Genomic DNA, 19,789 nt, shown 5'->3' on the forward strand with positions numbered 1-19,789 from the left:
GTTCAGCGCCCGACACTATACCGAAGCCCCATCCCCCATAGTGCCACCCGGGTGGTTCCAGGGTGCTGAGATGGCTAACGTTTCACGTGCGGCAGCGGGCTGCAGAAAACAGCTCGTTGTCACGGACTTAGCCGGTTTTGCCTAAGTCGTGCGGCACCCTTGCGTGTCCGTCCGCAAAGGTCAGCCTCCCCAAAGCCTCCCATGGTCCCTTAGGACCCACAAAAGAGAGAACAGGATAGAGAAAACGCCTCACTCGGGATACACAAGCAAACATCTCCGAAAACACTTTATAGACAATACAAATTACAAACAGACTTTACTAGCTCTGAACAGTTGCACAGCAAAGGGTAAAATGGTCCATTACAGACCGAAAATCTCTCACACGTGTCCACATGACACAACCTTTATTTACAAGCCTAAAGCGGCCACCAACCTAACTAAAATGGGACTATTAAGCTTTCGGTCATCCCTCTACATATTGTACAAAGCATGAACATACCAAAAGACACGGACATACATAAGCATTACATCAAACATCCTGTTTAGAAGTTTGTCCGTGACACCGTGGCACGCGAAAATGACTGTTTTGGGTTGTTTTGCTCGGTTCGGTGAGCGATCACACTGTAGCGCTGCAACTTGTTCGAACTTACATTTTTACAAGCAAAAGTACTTAAAACCAAGACAAAACATGCTGCCAATCAACTGTACACGTAGATGAGAGCGACGAACGGTTCGTTGAACGGAGTTGTTGCAGGTGCGCGACGATCGTTCGTGACATTCTCCCCCACTTAAACTGTCGACGCCCTCGTTGACGCTTGTTGGTAGTTGTTGATAATTGTTTCTTCATGTCGCAGGGCATCTTCGGGCTCCCAACTGGCTTCAGTTCGGGGAAGTTTTCACCACTTCACCAAGTACTCGGTTTGCTCAGCTCCATTGGGTAGCTTTATCTTGCGATCCGCTAAAATGGTTTCAACTAGCTTCTTGTAGGAGACTCTGGTTGGGGGTAGCCGAGTTGGAATACTTCGGGAAGCATCTTGCGGATCCGAGTGGTAGGCTTTTAGGTTGCTGGCGTGAAGAACATTGTGAATTTTGAACCACGTCGGCAGCTGCAACTTGTAGGAGACGCTGCCCACCCTACTGATAATTGGGAAGGGCCCTTCATACTTGCGCACCAATCCTTTGTGTACTTTGTTCCTAAAGAATTGGAGTGATGTTGGTTGGAGTTTTACCAACACCAAATCGTCGACCTTGAACTTTTGCGGTCGCCTTCCTAAGTCTGCCCACTTCTTCATCCTTCTTGCCGCCTTCTCCAAGTAAGCCCGCGTAATATTTGCATTTCGGTGCCACTCCTTTGCGAAGTGGTAGGCTGACGGACTACTCCCAGTATACCCGATTGCCATGGTGTGAGGAGTTGACGGTTGTTGTCCTGGAATGATCTCAAAAGGGCTGTTTTTGGACGCATAGCTCCACTGCAAGTTGTAGGAGAATTGGGCAATGTCCAACAACTTCACCCAATCTCGTTGATTGGCACTCACGTAATACTGAAGATATTGCTCTAGGAGCGAGTTTATCCTTTCAGTTTGGCCATCCGTCTGGGGGTGGAGGCTTGTGGAGAAGTATAACTTGGACCCCAACAATTTGAATAGCTCGGTCCAGAATCGTCCTAGGAACCGAGCGTCTCGATCACTGATGATATTGTGCGGGACTCCCCAATACTTCACCACATCCTTCATCATCAGCTTGGCCGCCTCCTTTGCTAAATAGTGTAGGGGAGCAACAATGAAAGTTGCATACTTTGAAAATCGATCGACCACCACGAGTATCGATCCGAGTCTCCCTACTACGGGCAAGTTTGATATGAAGTCCAAGGAAATGCTCTCCCACGGCCTTTCTGATACGGCCAACGGCTCTAGAAGTCCCATCGGCTTCCGTTGCTCTACCTTGTCTTGTTGGCAAGTGAGGCACGTTTGAACATATTCCTCCACATTAGTCCCCATCTTCGACCAATAGAAGGCCCTCTCCACGAGAGCCAAGGTTCTATGAATGCCTGGGTGTCCAGCCCAAAGGGAATCGTGACACTCTCTTAAAAGTTCACGTCTCAGATTGTCCACTCAAGGAACATAAACCCTATTCCCTTTGGTGTAAACAAGTCCCTCCCGGACCCAAAACTGTCGTGCCTTGCCTTCTTTAATGAGCTGTATCAGGGCTTCTGCCTGGGGATCACTATACAGTCCATCCCTGATCCTGGAAAGGAAGTTGAAGTGCAACTGACTTGCTTGGCCTCTACCCTCCAATTGTACGACATTCACACGCTCCACTTTCCGACTCAATGCATCGGTAACTCCGAGGCTGCTCCTTCAGTAACTCCATTAGTGGAGTTGCACGCTTCGAATACCCTGCTATGAAGCGCCGATAATAGTTGACGAAACCAACGAAAGATCTCAACTCTAGCACCTTCTTTGGAGTTCATCATTCCGCAACTGCTTGCACCTTCGATTTGTCCATCCGAATGGAGCCATCACCGATTTGATGCCCCAAGAATAAGATCTCCGTTTGAGCAAAGTAACATTTCTCCCTTTTCACGAACAAAGTGTTCTCCCTAAGAATCTTGAAAATTTTCCGAAGGTGCTTGACATGCTCCTCGAGCGTTTGACTGTAGACGACGATATCGTCTAAGTAGGCGACCACGAACTTATCCAAATACTCCTTGAATAGTTGGTTCATGAGAGTGCAGAACGTGGCCGGAGTGTTGGTTAAGCCGAAAGGCACCACCAATAACTCAAACGCTCCATACCTGGTCACACAGGTAGACTTCGCTTCGTCGTCTTCAGCAATGCCCACCTGCCAATACCTCGACCGAAGGTCGAGTTTTGAGAAATACTTGGCTTTGCCCAACTGGTCGAACAAGTCCGCGATGAGTGGGATGGGATACTTGTTCTTCACCGTCACTTTGTTGAGGACTTGGTAATCGACGCATAATCGGAGGCTCCCATCTTATTTCTTCTGGAAGAGAACTGAAGCTCCGAATGGTGCTTTAGAGCTGTGAATGAGACCATCGCTTAACAGTTCACTTAACTGCTTTCTGAGTTCTGCCAACTCTGGTGCGGGCATGCGGTAGGGTTGTCTCACTGGAGGCTTCACTCCTGGCTCCAGCTCGATGTTGTGATCCACGCCTCTACGTGGCGGAAGAGTCTTCAGCAACTCGGGTGGCATAATGTCAGTGAACTCTTTCAGGACGTTCGCCACCACAGCAGGTTCATGAATGGCCTTCTCGTCGAGTGGCTCTAGCTTTATAGTAGCCACGAATGTTAATTCACCTTTTCGCATCGCCTTCTTTAGTTGTAATGCCGATATATGTTGGGGTTCCTTGGTTCCTCTTCTTGAGACGGGAACCACACAGGGGTCGCCACCTCCCATCATACACAGGGAGTTTATGAACGACATTAGCACCAATTTCGCCGCGTGCATGAACTTCATTCCAAGAATCACTTGGAAGTCGTCCAGTGGCACCGCTATCATGTTTGTGCTCCCGCTCCATGTTCCGATCTTGATGGGAACTCCCTTTGCCAACCCGGAGATTCTCCTGGCCTCCGAGTTCACCGCCTTCATTCGACTTGGACTCTTCTCCAAGATCAGCCCAAGTCGCTTTGCTTCTCGATCGACAATAAAGTTGTGGATAACGCCCGTGTCCACCATTGCACGGGTCGTTTGGCCATTGAGCTTGATGTCTACGTACATCAGCTCACCACTTCCTGCTTTTTGTAGCCTTGTCTTTGTGTTCTCCCCCACTTGACCCCGCATGACGTTCAACAAACGCATTGCTCCCATCCGGGGTCCTTGCGACTCCTCATTATCGCTGCTGGATTCAAAACTACTCGAACTAAGAGCGACAGTCTTGCCCTTGTCCGATCGTGGGGGGCGGATGAAAGCTGTTAAAGCATTGAGTGCCTGTTTTTATGGGCACTCCCTCACCATGTGCGGTCCTCCGCACAAGAAGCATATGTCAGGTTTCGGGGCCTTGCCCTACGGGCTTGGCCCTTTGTGGGAACTCTTCTTCCTTTGTTCGCCCCCGAGCTCTTTCCCTCGAGAATATTTTGGAGGGCGATTGCCTGAAGATTGTTTCCTTCTTCCCGGGTCTTCAGAGGAAACAAAGTCGGTGAGCCTTTCTGCGGCAACAATTGTCCTGATCACATCGGCGACATTCCTTCGGTGTAGTTCTTATTGAGCCCATGGCTTCAAACCAACGAGGAAGCTGAATAGCTTATCCTTCTCGGAGATGTCCCGTATGTCCAGCATTAGCGTAGAAAATTGCTTCACGTAGTCTCGAATGGAAGTACTCTGGCGAAGTTGTCTCATCTTCCTCCTTGCGACGAACTCTGTGTTCTCCGGTAGGAATTGAGTTCTTAACTCCCGCTTTAAGTCCTCCCATGTGTCGACTCGACACCGACCTTGTTAGATCTCCTCCCAACAGGTTCGCCACCAAAGTTTTGCATCTCCGTTTAGATACATGGTTGCTATAGAAATTTTGGTTTCTTCAGAATCAGGCCTCGTAGCTCGAAAGTATTGTTCCATGTCGAACAGGAAATTCTCGAGCTCTTTGGCATCTCTGGCCCTTCCATAACCATGAGGCTCGGGTGCCCTCAAGTTCTATGGCTGCGCAACGCGGGTGTTGCTTCCTCCCGCATTTAGTGCTCTTGTGAGCATGGTCACCCTTGAAGTGAGTTCCGCCACAACTTCCTACAGGTGTTGCACGGAGTCTTTAGTGTCATCTGACAGTCGATCAACTAGGGCCTCGATCTTGTCGATCCTGGACTCCGCTTCTTCTTGCGAGCTCTCTACCCCAACAAGCCTTCGTTGGCCATAGTAGAGTTCCTCCAAGCTCGCTTCAAGAACATCCAAGCGGGTTTCCGCCATTGTGAGTCTCTCATTATGACTCTTTTTCCCGGTCAGCGCTCCAGATTGCGCCTCCTCCGCTCGCGGAGAGTAGCTAACTTCTCGCTCATCATGTTCGCTGTTGCGCTCCTCATGAGCGGCTCCAACAGCATGAGAGCGAGTGTGCACTTGCAGCCTACCTACGACTGCTTGGGGCAAGGGTCCAGCTTGCCCCGTCTTGCTTGATTCGCCACGATGCTTTGCCATAGCGAAGTTGCGAAGTTCCTTCGCTGCTCGCTCGAAGTGTTTGCCCGCTCTGATACCACAATGTCACGGCCTTAGCTGGAATTGCTTAAGGCGTGAGGCACCATTGCGGCAAAGACATGAACTTAGCTTGCGTTGCCTAAGTCGCGAGGCACCCTTGCGGCAAAGATGCGAACTTAGCTTGCGTTGCCTAAGTCGCGCTTTGCCCTTGCGATTTGCGTCCGCAAAGATCAGCCCACTTGCAACCTTTCGCAGGTCCCGATGGACTTGTAAAAGAGAAAGTTGATTAGTTCGAAGAAAGAGCGACGGACAAGTCCCGACGTCTCGCGAAAAGGGGAAGCTTTACAAGCAATTCAGTGAGCACCTTGCATGCACAAGAGAAAAGAGGGAGAGGAGGAAAATAAGGATTTTAGAGGGTTGAACGAACAGTTGCAAGTCCACAAATAGCTGCTCACCGGGTACCGGGCGCGACAACAAGTTCCCGTCAAGGTAACGTGCGAACTTGCGAAAGGTTGTTCAACGCCCGACACTATACCGAAGCCCCATCCCCCATGGTGCCACCTGGGTGGTTCCAGGGTGCTGAGATGGCTGACGTTTTGCGTGCGGTAGTGGGCTGCATAAAACAGCCCGTGGCATGCGAAAATGGAGCTGTTTTGGGCTGTTTTGGGGTTGTTTTGCTCGGTTCGGTGAGCGATCGCACTGTAGCGCTGCAACTTATTCGAACTTACATTTTTACAAGCAAAAGGACTTAAAACCAAGACAAACTATGCTGCCAAGCAGCTGTACATGTAGATGAGAGCGACGAACGGTTCGTTGAACGGAGTTGTTGCAGATGCACGACAACCGTTCGTGACAAAATGTCCAAGGTGTTAGGCATTCACCTAGGTGTAATGAGGCACTCACCAATGTAAAATTTATAATTAAATATTATTTAGGATGAAGACAATCATCAAGATATAAATTAGACAATACATGAGTTTCATATCATTTATATTCTAAATATCACCACTAACATATTGAATTACATATATTTAACCATGAAAATAAAGGTACTATCTCTGATTACCATGATTGAACATTCTAAAAATGCTGTGACAATCCAAGAGGTTAGCAGTAACAATCCAGTAATTAACTGTTCAGGATCAATAATCAAGAGTGAGGCTATGACTGCAGAGTGCAGAGGTGACGGAGAGCAGCAGCAGAGTTCAGATGCATTGAAGTCCAATGATGTCCGGTCGAGTGCAGGGTAGGGGGTCATGGCTGAGAGTGGCTGGAGATGGGTGGTGGCTGAGAAGCATAGGAGCCAGGGGGTGGGTGGCTTTGCATTTATTGGAGATGGACAGAGAGATATATCTAATTGCAGGGAAGGAGTTGGGAGAGAGAGCCGAGAGTGAGGAGAGACAGGTGGGGCTGCTTGCACCACTGAGAGAGAAAAAAAAGAAGAAGAAAAAGAAGGGGAGAGGGCGGGGGGTTGCACAAGGGAAGAGAGGAGGGATTGTGTGTGTGTTTTGCGGGGTAAGCGGTGAAGGATGCCATGCTATTGCCTGGCTACGTCGAGTGAGGCATCATCCACGAGTGTTTTGGGGGGAGGGGAAGAGGAGGTAGTTGGGGGGAGAGCAAAATCAGGGAGAGGCGGGGGGTGGGGTCGCTTGCACCATGCGGTTGTCAGATGGCATCGGAGGAGGTACCATTCGTAAGGGTTTTGGGGGGACGGGGTGAGGAGCAGGTCATTGGGGCAATTTGGGCTCGCAGGGAGAGAGGGCACAATTGGGAATCCTGTTAATTGATAAAGCCAAACCATTTGGTTCGGTCTGTATTAGGCTCAACATGGGGGGAGGGGGAGGGTGAAGGAATCTGATTAGTTGATTGAGTCAAACCATTTGGCTCGATCTGGATTTGACTCAATCTAGGGAATGTGACTCAGTGCATCCGGACCGATCTGTCACGGACTTAGCTGGTTTTGCCTAAGTCGTGCGGCACCCTTGCGTGTCCGTCCGCAAAGGTCAGCCTCCCCGAAGCCTCCCATTGTCCCTTAGGACCAACAAAAGAGAGAACGAGTTAGAGAGAACGCCTCAATCGGGATCCACAAGCAAACATCTCCGAAAAACACTTCATAAACAATGCAAATTACAAACAGACTTGACAAGCTCTGAACAGTGGCACAACAAAGGGTAAAATGGTCCATTACAAACTGAAAATCTCTCGCACGTGTCCACATGACACAACCTTTATTTACAAGCCTAAAGAGGCCACCAACCCAACTAAAATGGGACTATTAAGCCTTCGGCCGCCCCTCTACATTCTGTACAAGGCATGAACATGCCAAGAGACACGGACATACATGAGCATTACATCAAACATCTTGTTTAGAAGTTTGTCCGTGACATTCTCCCCCACTTATTCCTTCGACGTCCTCGTTGAAGCCTTTGTCGACACTGCAACTCCTCGCCTTTGCTGAGTCTTCAATCTTCTGCTCCAGCTACAATGCGCCTCTTGGCTCCTAGCTGCTCTCCGTTGCTGTTTTTGAGTAGTCGAACCTTTGATCCGCCATGCTGCTTCAACTCACCAATGACTCTGACTCTGGTGTGGGGTTGGCTGAGTTGTGTTGATCCTTGTTGATTCCTGCGGATCCCCTAGATGAAGGAAAAGACCATCCTTATTACGCCAGTCTCTCAAATTCCACATGCTGCTTGAACTGGGTAGATGTTTGTTAGAGCTTTAACGAGCATCGTCTCGCAAACTTCTGAAGTTTTGGGTCCTTCCTCCACAAAATTTGCTCATTGACTCTTCTTTCACTTAGTTGTCACATCCAAGTAGGTTCACATCACTTCCGCTTTCGATTGGCATTTCGTTGGGAAATGAAGCGGACAATCTACTCTCAGTAGCACTGATCACCGTTGGTGAGGATTTGATAACTATTGTCTTCCATTATCTTCGAAGGGTCTTTGAACATATGCAGAGCTCCTCTGCTGGATAGATAAGAGAATTGGGGTACTCGGTTTCGCCCATTCTCTTAAGAGTTGAGAAGGCAAAGGTTACTTGACTTCGCCCGCCTCCTCGAGGTTGTACTCCATGCATCGAGCTGGTTACTGGCCTTCGCTTGCTCTTTGCTCACACTTCTGAAGCACTTGAAGTGTTTGTACTCCTTGCGTTGAGTTAGTTACTGTGATTCACCTTCTCAATGCCATCGAACTTCTGGAATGCAGGAAGTTTTCACCCCAACTTGGAGTAATTCTCTCATAGGTTTGGTCGCCTCTGGGATTGTACCGTCTTCTCCATCAACCCTGCCGCCTACTCCACTGAGTAGCAAAGGTACAACACCGTGTACTGCCTGCTTCGTTCCTTGGTTATGCACTCTTACATGACCCGAAGTCCTTCACTTTCGGCTATATTGATGAGAAGCACATTGACATCGGTCTTACGAAGTTCCTCGGCCTCTGCCCTTCAGCCTTGTCTCGGTACTTGGAGATTGCCTCTACATGCTCCACCTCCTCGGCCCCTTTCACGACCAAGCGCTCTCCCTCCATGAGAGCAAGGGATCAATGACTTTCACGGAAGTCCCGCCTCTGCGGTACCATGGCGCTGCCATGCCCATGGCACTATTATCCGTCGCCTCGCATCTGCATCCCTTTTCTTCACAATCAGTAGATATTCCTCTGTGGCCCTCCTCCGAGTCCACCTCCATTCTAACTGATGCTTGATTTTGGGTAGCTAAGTCCCTCTGGACTCGTCGTCGCTTCCTCGCCCTTTTCGACCCCCTGCTTCAACACCTCTGTGTTCTCCAAGCAGCTCTCCTTTGGTCGATGGAAAGACAGACTGCAACTCTCATGCATGGCCTCTGCCATCGCATTATAGGGTCTGCACCGATTCTGTTCTCCTTAGCTTCCTTGGTAGCAACGTTCGCTTACTCGACCTTGTCCTCTGACTTGTCGGGCTCCCTTAAGCGAATATGAGCTCTGGAGCAGTCCAACTCTCCAGTTGATTCGATCATACCTCTGCATGATCAAGTCCCTCCCATGGAACTCACTGGTACTTGCATTCGAACTTTTCCCTTAGTGGAACACAGCCCCCATATGCTGATGACCAAGGTTTTCATCCGATGCAAAATTCGATGCACGCCCGGAAGACCCGCCTCTGCGGTACCATGGCCTTCACTCCTTGAATCTATAGCCTTTCTTGCCGTCGTGTTGTTCACCGAAGTGGAGCTTCCAGTAGCTCCCGATCATACCTCCGTATGATCTAGTCCCTCACGGGACTATGTCGTGTGTGTCGCATTGCCACGAACTGTTCCACCACGATCCGCTGCACCATGTCGCCTCCTGATGACATCTCCATTGCATTCTGATCCTTGTGGAATAAACTCGAATTGTGAACCCTCCATGTGTGGCCTCTGCCAATACATCGCAGGGTCTCTTCCACCTTCGGTTTTGTTCGCTCCTTTGGCAATCGACCTTCATCCACCCACTCTTGGGTCACACCGAGATGAAGCACCGCTCTAGGACAGTCCTCGCCTAGTAGCTCCCGAAGTGTCCCCCGACTTCGCTGCAATTAGTGCACCATTGTCTGGATCCTGGGCCTCTGCCCCTACCAGCACAATCTCCGCTGCGCACCGCTTCCTTCATGGCAACTTGAATGGCAACACTGTGGCATATTCTTCAAGAGTACCCGCCTCTGCGTCCTCTTGCCCCGTGCTAAGGCCTTCTGAACCCAACTTCGCCTCCGCAAATTGAGTCGCCTTAGTTCCTCCATCAAATGCTCCTCCGAGATAAGTTGCATGTGCCCAGAAGCTCCCTTCATCTTTGGCACCATGCAAGATGAGTCCACTCCGTCAGAATGAAGGACCCATGGAACAGCATGATTCTACTCCTGCCTCTGCAAGAGTTCATGTCCTTGACCTCTGTCTAGGGAAAGCACTGTGCCTCTGCTCCATGTTCCAACTTCTATGTTGGCTCCCTTCATGCGGCTTGGGTACTTCGCCAAGTTACACCCAAGTTGCTCCGCTCCTTGTTTTTGCATTGAGTCGATGGTGGTCCTCGCGCCCACCATTCCACGGGTCAGCCCTCCCTTGAGTCCGATCTCCATATCGACTCCAAGTGTGCCTTCATTTGAGTTGCTTTGGGTCGCTCCCCCACTTGATCTCGCAATGCATCCACCAATGCATTCTCTCGAGCGAGATCATGCGACGACTCCTCGCCGCTTGCTCGGTCCATTGAGCTTCGTGGAGTTGTTGTTTGTTGAGGTACTCCTCCTCAACATGTGCGGTCCGTCGCACATGATTCTCCCTCTGGAGAGCCGGGACTTATCCCTCCTGGATAACTGTCCCATTGGAGCAACATCTCTCTTCGTTTCGGAGACCACCATCCCCTTGGACTACTCCGATCTGCTGAACAAACTGTGCATTGTTCTGCCTCCTGCAAACACACTTGCTAGATTGCGACTCCACGTCAATACAGCCCCCGCTGCACCACTCAAGGTCTAGCAACATGCTGAACTCGTTGCACACTTCAGCCTCCTACGGACGTATCCTTCACATGCCGAAGAGAAAGTTTCAATGCTCCATGGCACCGAGTTTCGGTCGCCTTGGGATGGCCACGAACATTCCATCGTCCGCATACAAGCCCATGCATGAGTACCAAATTCTTCGAGTTAGTAATTCCCCTCACCTCTGTGAGCTTTGCATAACTCTTTTGGTCGTTGAGCAACTCATTCCACCTTGGATGGTCTCATCCTTTACCAAGCGCTTCGCTTGCCTTGAGCACCATTAAGTATAGTTGTCAACGTTGAGCGGTAGCTCAAACTCAGCCATCCCAACCTTTATGCGCTCCAAATTCTTCCAAGCTTGCCTGTTCTCGTGGTGTCTCTTGCGCGAAAGGTTGGCCATTCCTCTGAATGCCAATGTCAGATGTTCACTCCTTCGAACGACTCCTTTTCCCTACATCTCCATGCCCGTTTTCCCCCAAACGATCGCGCGTGTGCTGACTGCCCTCAACGCAGCCCCGCTAGGTCCCCCACGTTTGCATACTAAGTGTTTCTATGAGTGCTTGTCCCGCTCTGATACCATCTGTCACGGACTTAGCTGGTTTTGCCTAAGTCGTGCGACACCCTTGCGTGTCCGTCCGCAAAGGTCAGCCTCCCCGAAGCTTCCCATTGTCCCTTAGGACCAACAAAAGAGAGAACGAGTTAGAGAGAACGCCTCAATCAGGATCCACAAGCAAACATCTCCGAAAAACACTTCATAAACAATGCAAATTACAAACAGACTTGACAAGCTCTGAACAGTGGCACAACAAAGGGTAAAATGGTCCATTACATACCGAAAATCTCTCGCACGTGTCCACATGACACAACCTTTATTTACAAGCCTAAAGAGGCCACCAACCCAACTAAAATGGGACTATTAAGCCTTCGGCCTCCCCTCTACATTCTGTACAAGGCATGAACATGCCAAGAGACACGGACATACATGAGCATTATATCAAGCATCTTGTTTAGAAGTTTGTCCGTGACAGATCGGCACTCATGCCTAGGCACTAGCTTAGGTGGCGCACAAGCCCAAGCACCTCGCCTTGGTTGTCATGAGGTGGTCAAGCAAGGCATTTGTCTAGTGACGACCAACATGGATCTGGTGCCAGAGATTTTAAACCTTGTTTTTGCATCTTTTATTAACCTGACCTATCTGATAATAAAATAAGCTAGGATTCCAGTGTATGATTATGTTTACATTTGTGATTTTCCAAAATAATTTTGTTTACTATGTGTTTGTTCATGTTTCGATTGTCTTTAAGATGCCAGATATTACACTATCTATTCCCCTCATTGACTGGCATAAAACATGCTATCCAATGTATCAATATTTTGTGTGGCCCCCTATACACACACACACACACACACACACACACATATATATATATATATATATATATATATATATTATATACACACATACATATATTTATGTATAGATAGATCTAGACAGAGAGGGAAGAGCGTGTTCTTAGATTTTGGCATTTTCAGTACTTAATGTGACTGATAAAAGCCTTGTGAAGCTAGATGTTTTCTTTTACACATTGCATTCTCATGCATCTCTGAAGCTGGGTTGTTGTATATTGTTAAGGTGTTTTCATTGTTCTGTGGAGAATTATAGCAGATGATCATGCGACTTCTATCACTTGATATAAGAATATTTTGCAGCTGGAGTGTAATGTTTCTTGTTCTGGAGTAGTAATTGTTAGAAATTAGTTGCCAAGCATAGCCTCCACGTTTGATATATCAGCTCCTGCATGCAAAATGGTTATACGGTTGGCCTTGAGAGAAGATTATGTTTCGCATATAAGATGCTTATAAAGTAAGATACTGAGTCAAAAGAATGATTAGTTGGACTTATATCTGTAACTGTTAATTTCTTGTTTTTCTTGAGGTCATAGTCATCCAATGGAAATATTGCCTAGTTAATTGCCAAAGCTCATCTGTTGATTAGAACCAAGGTACCAAATACCTTGCACTGGTACATATGTATATTTTTAAATTTTCTGTCTGGTACAGATATAAGCAACGCACCTGATAAATTGGTACTTATATATATTTTTAAATTTTCTGTCCGGTATGCCGTGCACCACCTGATAAGCAACCCAGTACAGTATGCTTAGCACTTGTAATATATATTTTTTTAAATTTTCTAACAGCTAGGAGTGACAATTGTGTTCTTTTTCTTTGCATTTTCTATTTTCTCATTGTCACACACTCATGCATGTGGTCACTCTGTCATGCTCTTCCTTTTTCTCCCTTGTGCCATGTTTTGCCACCATGCCACTGTCACCGGTGTTTTTCTTCCCTGCTGCATTGCTGCCATCTCCTCTTTCTCATTTGGGTGCCTGTTCGCTCCTCTGGCTCTTCTTCCTCCGTCTTCTCCTCCATTCTTCTTCTTCTGCCAGTCTTGCTCTTCCTCCCCCCATCTAGTGTCGGTACATCAGCTCATACTAAGTTACTTACTGGTCCAGCTGCTGACCAGTATTGGTATCAGATGGAGATTTTAAACTTTGATTAGAACATTGCCCCAATGCATGGCTTTTAATATGGTCCTCCTGTATGTGTTCCTACCAGTAGATATTTGAAAATGTAAAACTCACTTAAGCAGAGTGCCATTTAGGTGAGATAGATATATGCACAGATATTGGAGATATGTCATGTGTTTTAAAATCATTTATTAAATAGGTAAAATCTCATTTTGTTTCTTTCTCTAATATTAAGGTTGGTAACCATCTTCATTGGCGTGCTGCATTCTGGGGGGAGTCAATCTTGATGCTTCCATTTGCTATTTTAGGCTTCATTATAAAGCCTCTGCAGCTGAAAGGTAGTTACTTTTTGGTAACCTCTGCTATATATATGTGGTCTGGTGCAAGCGGAATCCTAAAATACTCGTGTTTTAACATTTTAATATTACAGGTTTTACATCATCTCTATCAGAAAAAGCAGAGACTAGTGATGAAATAATTGTCCAAGATGGTGGTATGTTTCTACACCTGATATGCTAGTTACATTTCATCTTTTATTTGTTGCTTGATTGCTTCAGATTGCAACTCTATTCAGATAGGAAATCAACTTTGGTGACAAATCATTATTAAAAGGAACAGTCATTGACTACTCTACAACACTCGTTTATTTGTAAACAAGGATTAAAGTTTTGACCATACCAATCAATACATTATTTCTAAGCAAAGATAAATGTTTCAGCCATATCGGTCAATACAGACAGGTTTTTACTGGTCCCATGGTTGATTTGTACATGGACCGGGCAATTTGATCTGGTTTAGTTTGGAACTGAGCTTATCCTGTGTAAGCTTATGGCACCATGCTTACCAAGTGGTAAGCTGACTACCATTGAGCCTCCTCCTTGGTTTCCTTTCTGTTTGCTTGTAGTGGTCTGGTCGAACCCACTATTACCAACCTCTGCAAGTGCTGCCAAGAACACAAGGTTCCTCAAGTATTCCATGTTGTACATGTAACTGAGGTGTTTTTTTCTTTTTGTAACTGAGATGTTTTGGGTTTGGGATTGTTTTCCAGGTTTGGGCTGCCCATGAGACTTCAAAAGAAGGTGAGCTACAAGAGAAATGTGCCACAATAAACTCTAGTGAGTTCAATTTGAAACCAGTTTAACTGGTTTGCCTAAACAAGATACCAATAAAAAATGTAGACTGCATTATGATTGGTCTGGTTCAAAATAAGACCACATTTAGTTCAATTGGGGGTATATTCTACAAAATGCCCTGATTTAAATGCCAATTTTGTTTTGGAACAGAACTATTGTTACCCAGTGCATATGCAAAATAAATCAGTACTCAGTCCCATAGATCTATCATGGGCGTACTATACAAACCGAAACATTTAAGTAACTTGTAGTTCTGAATAATGAGATTAACAACTTAACTTTTTTTTATTTTAAAAGTAAAATAATCTGGCAACTTTTATTGTTGTTGCAGTTGATAACAATTGTACGCTGAATGTTGTCTCAAAGAAACAATTCTATACTAATTACATTTTATATGAGCTAATATATTTTACAACATTGGGGATATTGGTTTTCTTGCATAAGTATGCTGCCATCTTGAAACCAAACTAGATTGGGCTTTAGATGTCAGTTAGTTTTGTTTTGGTTTCTACTGTGACATCTAATATTTTTGTTTTGTTTCAGATGAACATAATGCCAAAAGTGAGTTGCAAACTACTGATGAGGATGTGTCTGCAAAAGCACCACATAGATTCTCCTCGTATGTTCTTGTATCAATCCTTTTTTGCCTCTTTAAGTAGAAATTATTAGCAAGAGTTTTTTTTTTTTAAGTTGACAAGAGTTGTTATAAGCAACGGTTACTTATTTTCTGATTGTTTGTTCTCATGTTGTCTTTACTATTATTGATCCGTGGTTATTGCAATATGATACACTATCATTATTCCATACATCTTGGACCGAGCCACATAGTGGTTCATGAAAAATAAAAAAATGTGATTTTTTTGTTACTGTATATGATGTTCTTGTGTTGAAATACAGAGCATGGGAATAGTTAGAATGTCATTAAATTTCTTTTAGTGTGAAATTTTGACTTTTAGCACCCTCAGAATAGAAGTTGTCATGTAGGGTAACCACGCTTTATGGATCTGGATATCGGATGGTTTATGAAACATGCACAAAAACTTTGTAATCCAAATGAGAATGTTGAGGTAGATGTATGGGTTTCAAAAAAGGTAAAAGAATTTTTTTGCATTCATGAACAATTAGGTGTAGCTTTCCTAGAGAATAAAATGAGATAAAGAGTCTAAGATGGTGTGGAGTATGGACAGTTATTAAGGAGACTTCTGGATATGCTGTGGTTCGATGAAGTGCTACAATTATTCATGGTGATACAATAAGAAGTAGAGGGAGATCTAAGAAGACTTGACTGGAAATAATATAAGGATATTTGAATGCTCTACTAGAAATATTACCTTGGACAAGGTTTACTGGTGGGAAAAGATCAACATAATCAAGCCCAGATATTTGGGACATTAAAGCTTGTTGTTATCGTTGTTGTATTCTTCTGGCCATCACAATGTTATGGTTTTTTAAGCATTATTTTGTCGTTTCCCTTTCAAAAATACCTTGTGTCTGAATATCATTTGATGTCTTTATTCCAAAATTATTTGGACACTTTGAGGAAAGAGGAAAGAACTGGAAGGAGAGATTCGAAGAGACCATTGACAGTATCTCTTTTAATTTTTAACTGTTAAGTCTTGAGACAAAAAACGAATAGTTTTCTTTTATTCTCTCTGAAATAGTTTTATGAACCCAAAATAACAAATTAAATAATTATTCTCTTCAAGGTTCATTGTACCATGGCGTATCGCTCGGTACAGACAGGACATTGGTATGCCCTCATGTATTTTGTGTCGGTATACTCGGTATGACTTAGTACAGCTCAGTATGTACCATACCGATAGTTGGTCGGTACGTTGGTACGGACCGGTAAGACGAACCATGATTCTCTTTTGATCTATTATTAATAGTTTGCCAAACTTTAATCCTTCAATCTGTATTGTCTGATGCAGGTGATCTGATTCAGTCCTTTTTTCCCTGAATGGGCTGATCCTATTAGTGATACTGATTTTTTGTCCTTGTAGGAATGATGTTGTATGCAGTTGTTTTTTTTAGCTTGGACTTTTAAGATGACCTTTTTTTTCTAAGTGGACAATATGTGAGGTGTATTGCTGCTATTTCATCAAGGTTAGTCTCTCATAGATAGAAAAGGAGGAAAGAGATATTAAGAGGGGTTCGAAAGGCAATATTGAGATGGAGATACATACTGGTCTATACTAATACCATACTGGTTTCCAGTAGGTTATTGAAACTGGTACCGGACTGCGATTGAAATTTCTGATTCTTTTTTTTTCCTTCGTTGCGACAGTATTTTTACTTTGATGAAAACTATGTCATAGTCCATCATAGGTATATCGCTACTCGTTTGATTGTTGCTACTTCTCCAGATGGACCATCTTTTTGAGATAATGCAGATTTTGACATCCACTATATGATAATAACAATTTAATGATTGAAACTGACCCTCATTAAGATGGTTTTTTTTTCTTTTTTAAGAGTCTCGGAGTAGTTATTAGTTAATTTAACCAAATCAAGTTTCGTCTACCTGTCGTCTTCATTATATTAGCTGACAACCTCACAATTGCAGCTTATCGGAGTTGAACATGAACTTTTGATTTGGTTATTATAAGGAACGTTTTTACTTCTCCATATAATTGATATTTATTTGATTTGTTATTTCCCTGATTGAGGTAATTTATTGACAGTGAATTATTTTTTTGCTTTAACTTTTTGCAATCTAATTGTTATGTTTGTTTATCAAATTAATGTTGATCTAATGGTGTTGACAGGATTGTGAGTCAAGTTTCAAGGTTTTGGAAAGATATGAAAGTGCTTCTGTTAGAGAAGGTTTATGTCATAAATGTTCTAGGTAATGTATTCAACATGTATTGAACTACAGTCAAGTTTCTTTAAATTATCTATTCATTTCTTTAATAAGGTTTATAATCATGTCTTATACAATTTGTATGCTCTAATTGACATATATGGTTTACATGTTTACTGAAGTTGGCATTCTCCTTGTCCATGACAACTGTTATATTGCTATTATTGTACTGATTTTGTTTGCCTTAGTTGAAGATATGTCAACTTCGTTGATGAATGTATACCCAGTTCCTTGAAGTACGAAAAAGATTATTCAGGAAGTTGAGATGTATTGTAGCTTATGGATCAGGATATTGGAAGATCAAGGTTAATTAATGTAAAAGCTGCAACTAGGCATTAGCAACATAGCCAAAGTTATCAACTCTAACTATTGTAAGCCAGGAAACAAAGCTATATTTGGCAGGAAGCTTTCTGTGGAAGTTACAGCATCATCAAGAGGGTCAGGAAACTATAAGGGGGATAGAACTCAAAATATTCACATTAAAACTAAGAAAGATGTTACTCCAGAAAATCATATGCATAGTCTAGATTCCCAAGTTTTTGTTGATCGATTACCAATTGAAGAACCTATATAGGTTGTGTTTGTGTAAATCAACAATTTAACAATGATGCAAGAAACTTAATCCAAAGATGATTAACTTGAAAATGTGGATGAACATAAAGGAAGAGGCAAATTCAGATGCAAGTTATCATGTTCAAGGTGTGTCAGAAAAAAGGAGAAAAAATTAGAATTTTTTTTGTTGATGTGCAATTGAAATTGGAGCATATTATTTGATTATTTTTAGGTATCCTAGGAGAATTTATCTACCATATGGTTGTTTTGAAGAAAATATCGGTGATGCACATACTGGTTTGACCATTTTCTTTCCTTCTGGGGCTAGGATGAAATTTGATGTCATGCCAAGGGTATGCTGCAGTTTATTGCTTTCACAGCTTATGCTATCGAGATGAATTATCATATATGAGACGTCCTTTGATTAACATCTATTTTAGTTGTTGGATGAGAAAATATTGGTGGTGCACATCTATTTTTTCAGCTTGAAGTACACAGGGTGGTCCAGGTTAGATTCATGAAACTATATGGACTATATAAAGACTTGATAGATTCATGATAGGTCTTAGATGGTTCTAGGTTAGTCAAATATGGTTGTGGATTGAATCTGGTTGTATTATCTAATTTTTACACTGCAGGATTTTTTTTTTGTCATTTTTAATTAATGTTTCGAGAGTATAGTATACTGTCTTTTGAATTTCTACCATCCATTTAGTTAATGCTTTTTAGGTTAGTATACTGCCTACTAACCTAGTTTCTTTTTCCTTGACCTCTAGTTGGTTTAGTTCTAAAATTAAAAAAAAATTCTGATGTGCAGCCAATTTTCTTTTGTGCGAAAACCCATCAAGCATGAGACCCTACTAGATGTAAATGGAATATCTTCTATTAAGTTTTATGTTCTTTATTAAAGTTCGCTGTACCATGGCATACCTCTCGATACGGGCAGTATGTACCAGTCCGATAAGGGACTAGTATGGGCGGTACATTGGTATGCTCCCATGTATCTTATATCGGTATGCTTGTTACGGCTCGGTACAACTCAGTATGTATCATACTGATAGCTAGTGAGTACATCGGTATGGAACGGCAATGTGAACCATATTCTTTATCATACTGTTTTTTCTTTAATGCTGCTTTTTGTGCAGTTTATTGCATATTTCATGTCTGCCTATGAGTTAAATTTTTAATTTTTTTCTATTTGGTTTATTCTATATTTTTATAAATAGTATTATTGTTACAATGACTCAAAAACTGAAAACTTAACCTTTGAACGTTGCTGTCTGTCTGTTTGATTTTTAGCTTAATCTGATTGGCTATTCATGCCAAAAAAATCATAAATTTCTTACTGCCAAATTTCAAAATTTTGCATAGTTTACACTATTCTACTACAAGTTTCTCTTGATGAACTTCATTGAATTTCTCCTCAAAAGAATTATTTTTACCATAGTTATATTGATGCAATTCTATTGATCTGGAGGTAAGGCCTGTTAATAAATTAAATGGATATTAGGTGTCAGTCAAAATGTGAATAATAACTTATTCAACAATGTGACAAAATAACAACAATTAGAGATGATAGAAGGTATAGGTCAATATACAAAGTTTCTTGTTACCCTGCCCATCTACCAGGATGTTGAAACCAGTATTTAAAACCTAGTTAAGAGTATAAAGATCTAGAGAATGAATGCTCAAATAGCATTTGGCCTTGATCATTATGATAATCGATGAGGAAAAAGATTTGAAGAATTAATGAGAAACTTGAAGGAGACAAATGTAGCTTTCAATGAGCATTCTTTCTGATGAAAATGCTGGGTTCTGCCATCTTACTAAGGATATAATTAATGAATGGATGAAAAGAGAACAAAATAAAACAAAAAACAAATAATAAATTATTAAGTTTCCCATTGGTTGCATTTTAGAAAATTTCCGACCTTTGCAATTGTTATCATATCTCATTTTCTGATTTATGAGTTTCCTTCTCTGCAGGTTATATTGCATACAATTTTGTTATTGGAGCTTATTCCTACTGGGGTCCGAAAGCTGGTTATGATATCTACCATATGGTAATTTACAGTACATAACTTTTATAAACT

At 43.4% G+C, this 19,789-nt stretch overlaps 1 protein-coding gene across 1 annotated transcript in view; it reads left to right on the plus strand.

Annotated features, from left to right (window-relative positions):
* Positions 1–19,789, plus strand: part of LOC103984517 (probable sphingolipid transporter spinster homolog 2) — a 34,401-nt gene that overhangs the window by 8,739 nt on the left and 5,873 nt on the right. Inside the window, exons 7-11 of the mRNA XM_009402026.3 lie at positions 13,384–13,486; positions 13,579–13,641; positions 14,825–14,900; positions 17,050–17,129; positions 19,683–19,759. Of these exons, the coding sequence (XP_009400301.2) occupies positions 13,384–13,486; positions 13,579–13,641; positions 14,825–14,900; positions 17,050–17,129; positions 19,683–19,759 (399 nt within the window). The remainder of the gene's footprint in view (positions 1–13,383; positions 13,487–13,578; positions 13,642–14,824; positions 14,901–17,049; positions 17,130–19,682; positions 19,760–19,789) is intronic.

The sequence above is a fragment of the Musa acuminata genome, chromosome BXJ2-5 (assembly GCF_036884655.1).
Source record: "Musa acuminata AAA Group cultivar baxijiao chromosome BXJ2-5, Cavendish_Baxijiao_AAA, whole genome shotgun sequence".
Classification (NCBI taxonomy): Eukaryota; Viridiplantae; Streptophyta; class Magnoliopsida; order Zingiberales; family Musaceae; genus Musa; species Musa acuminata.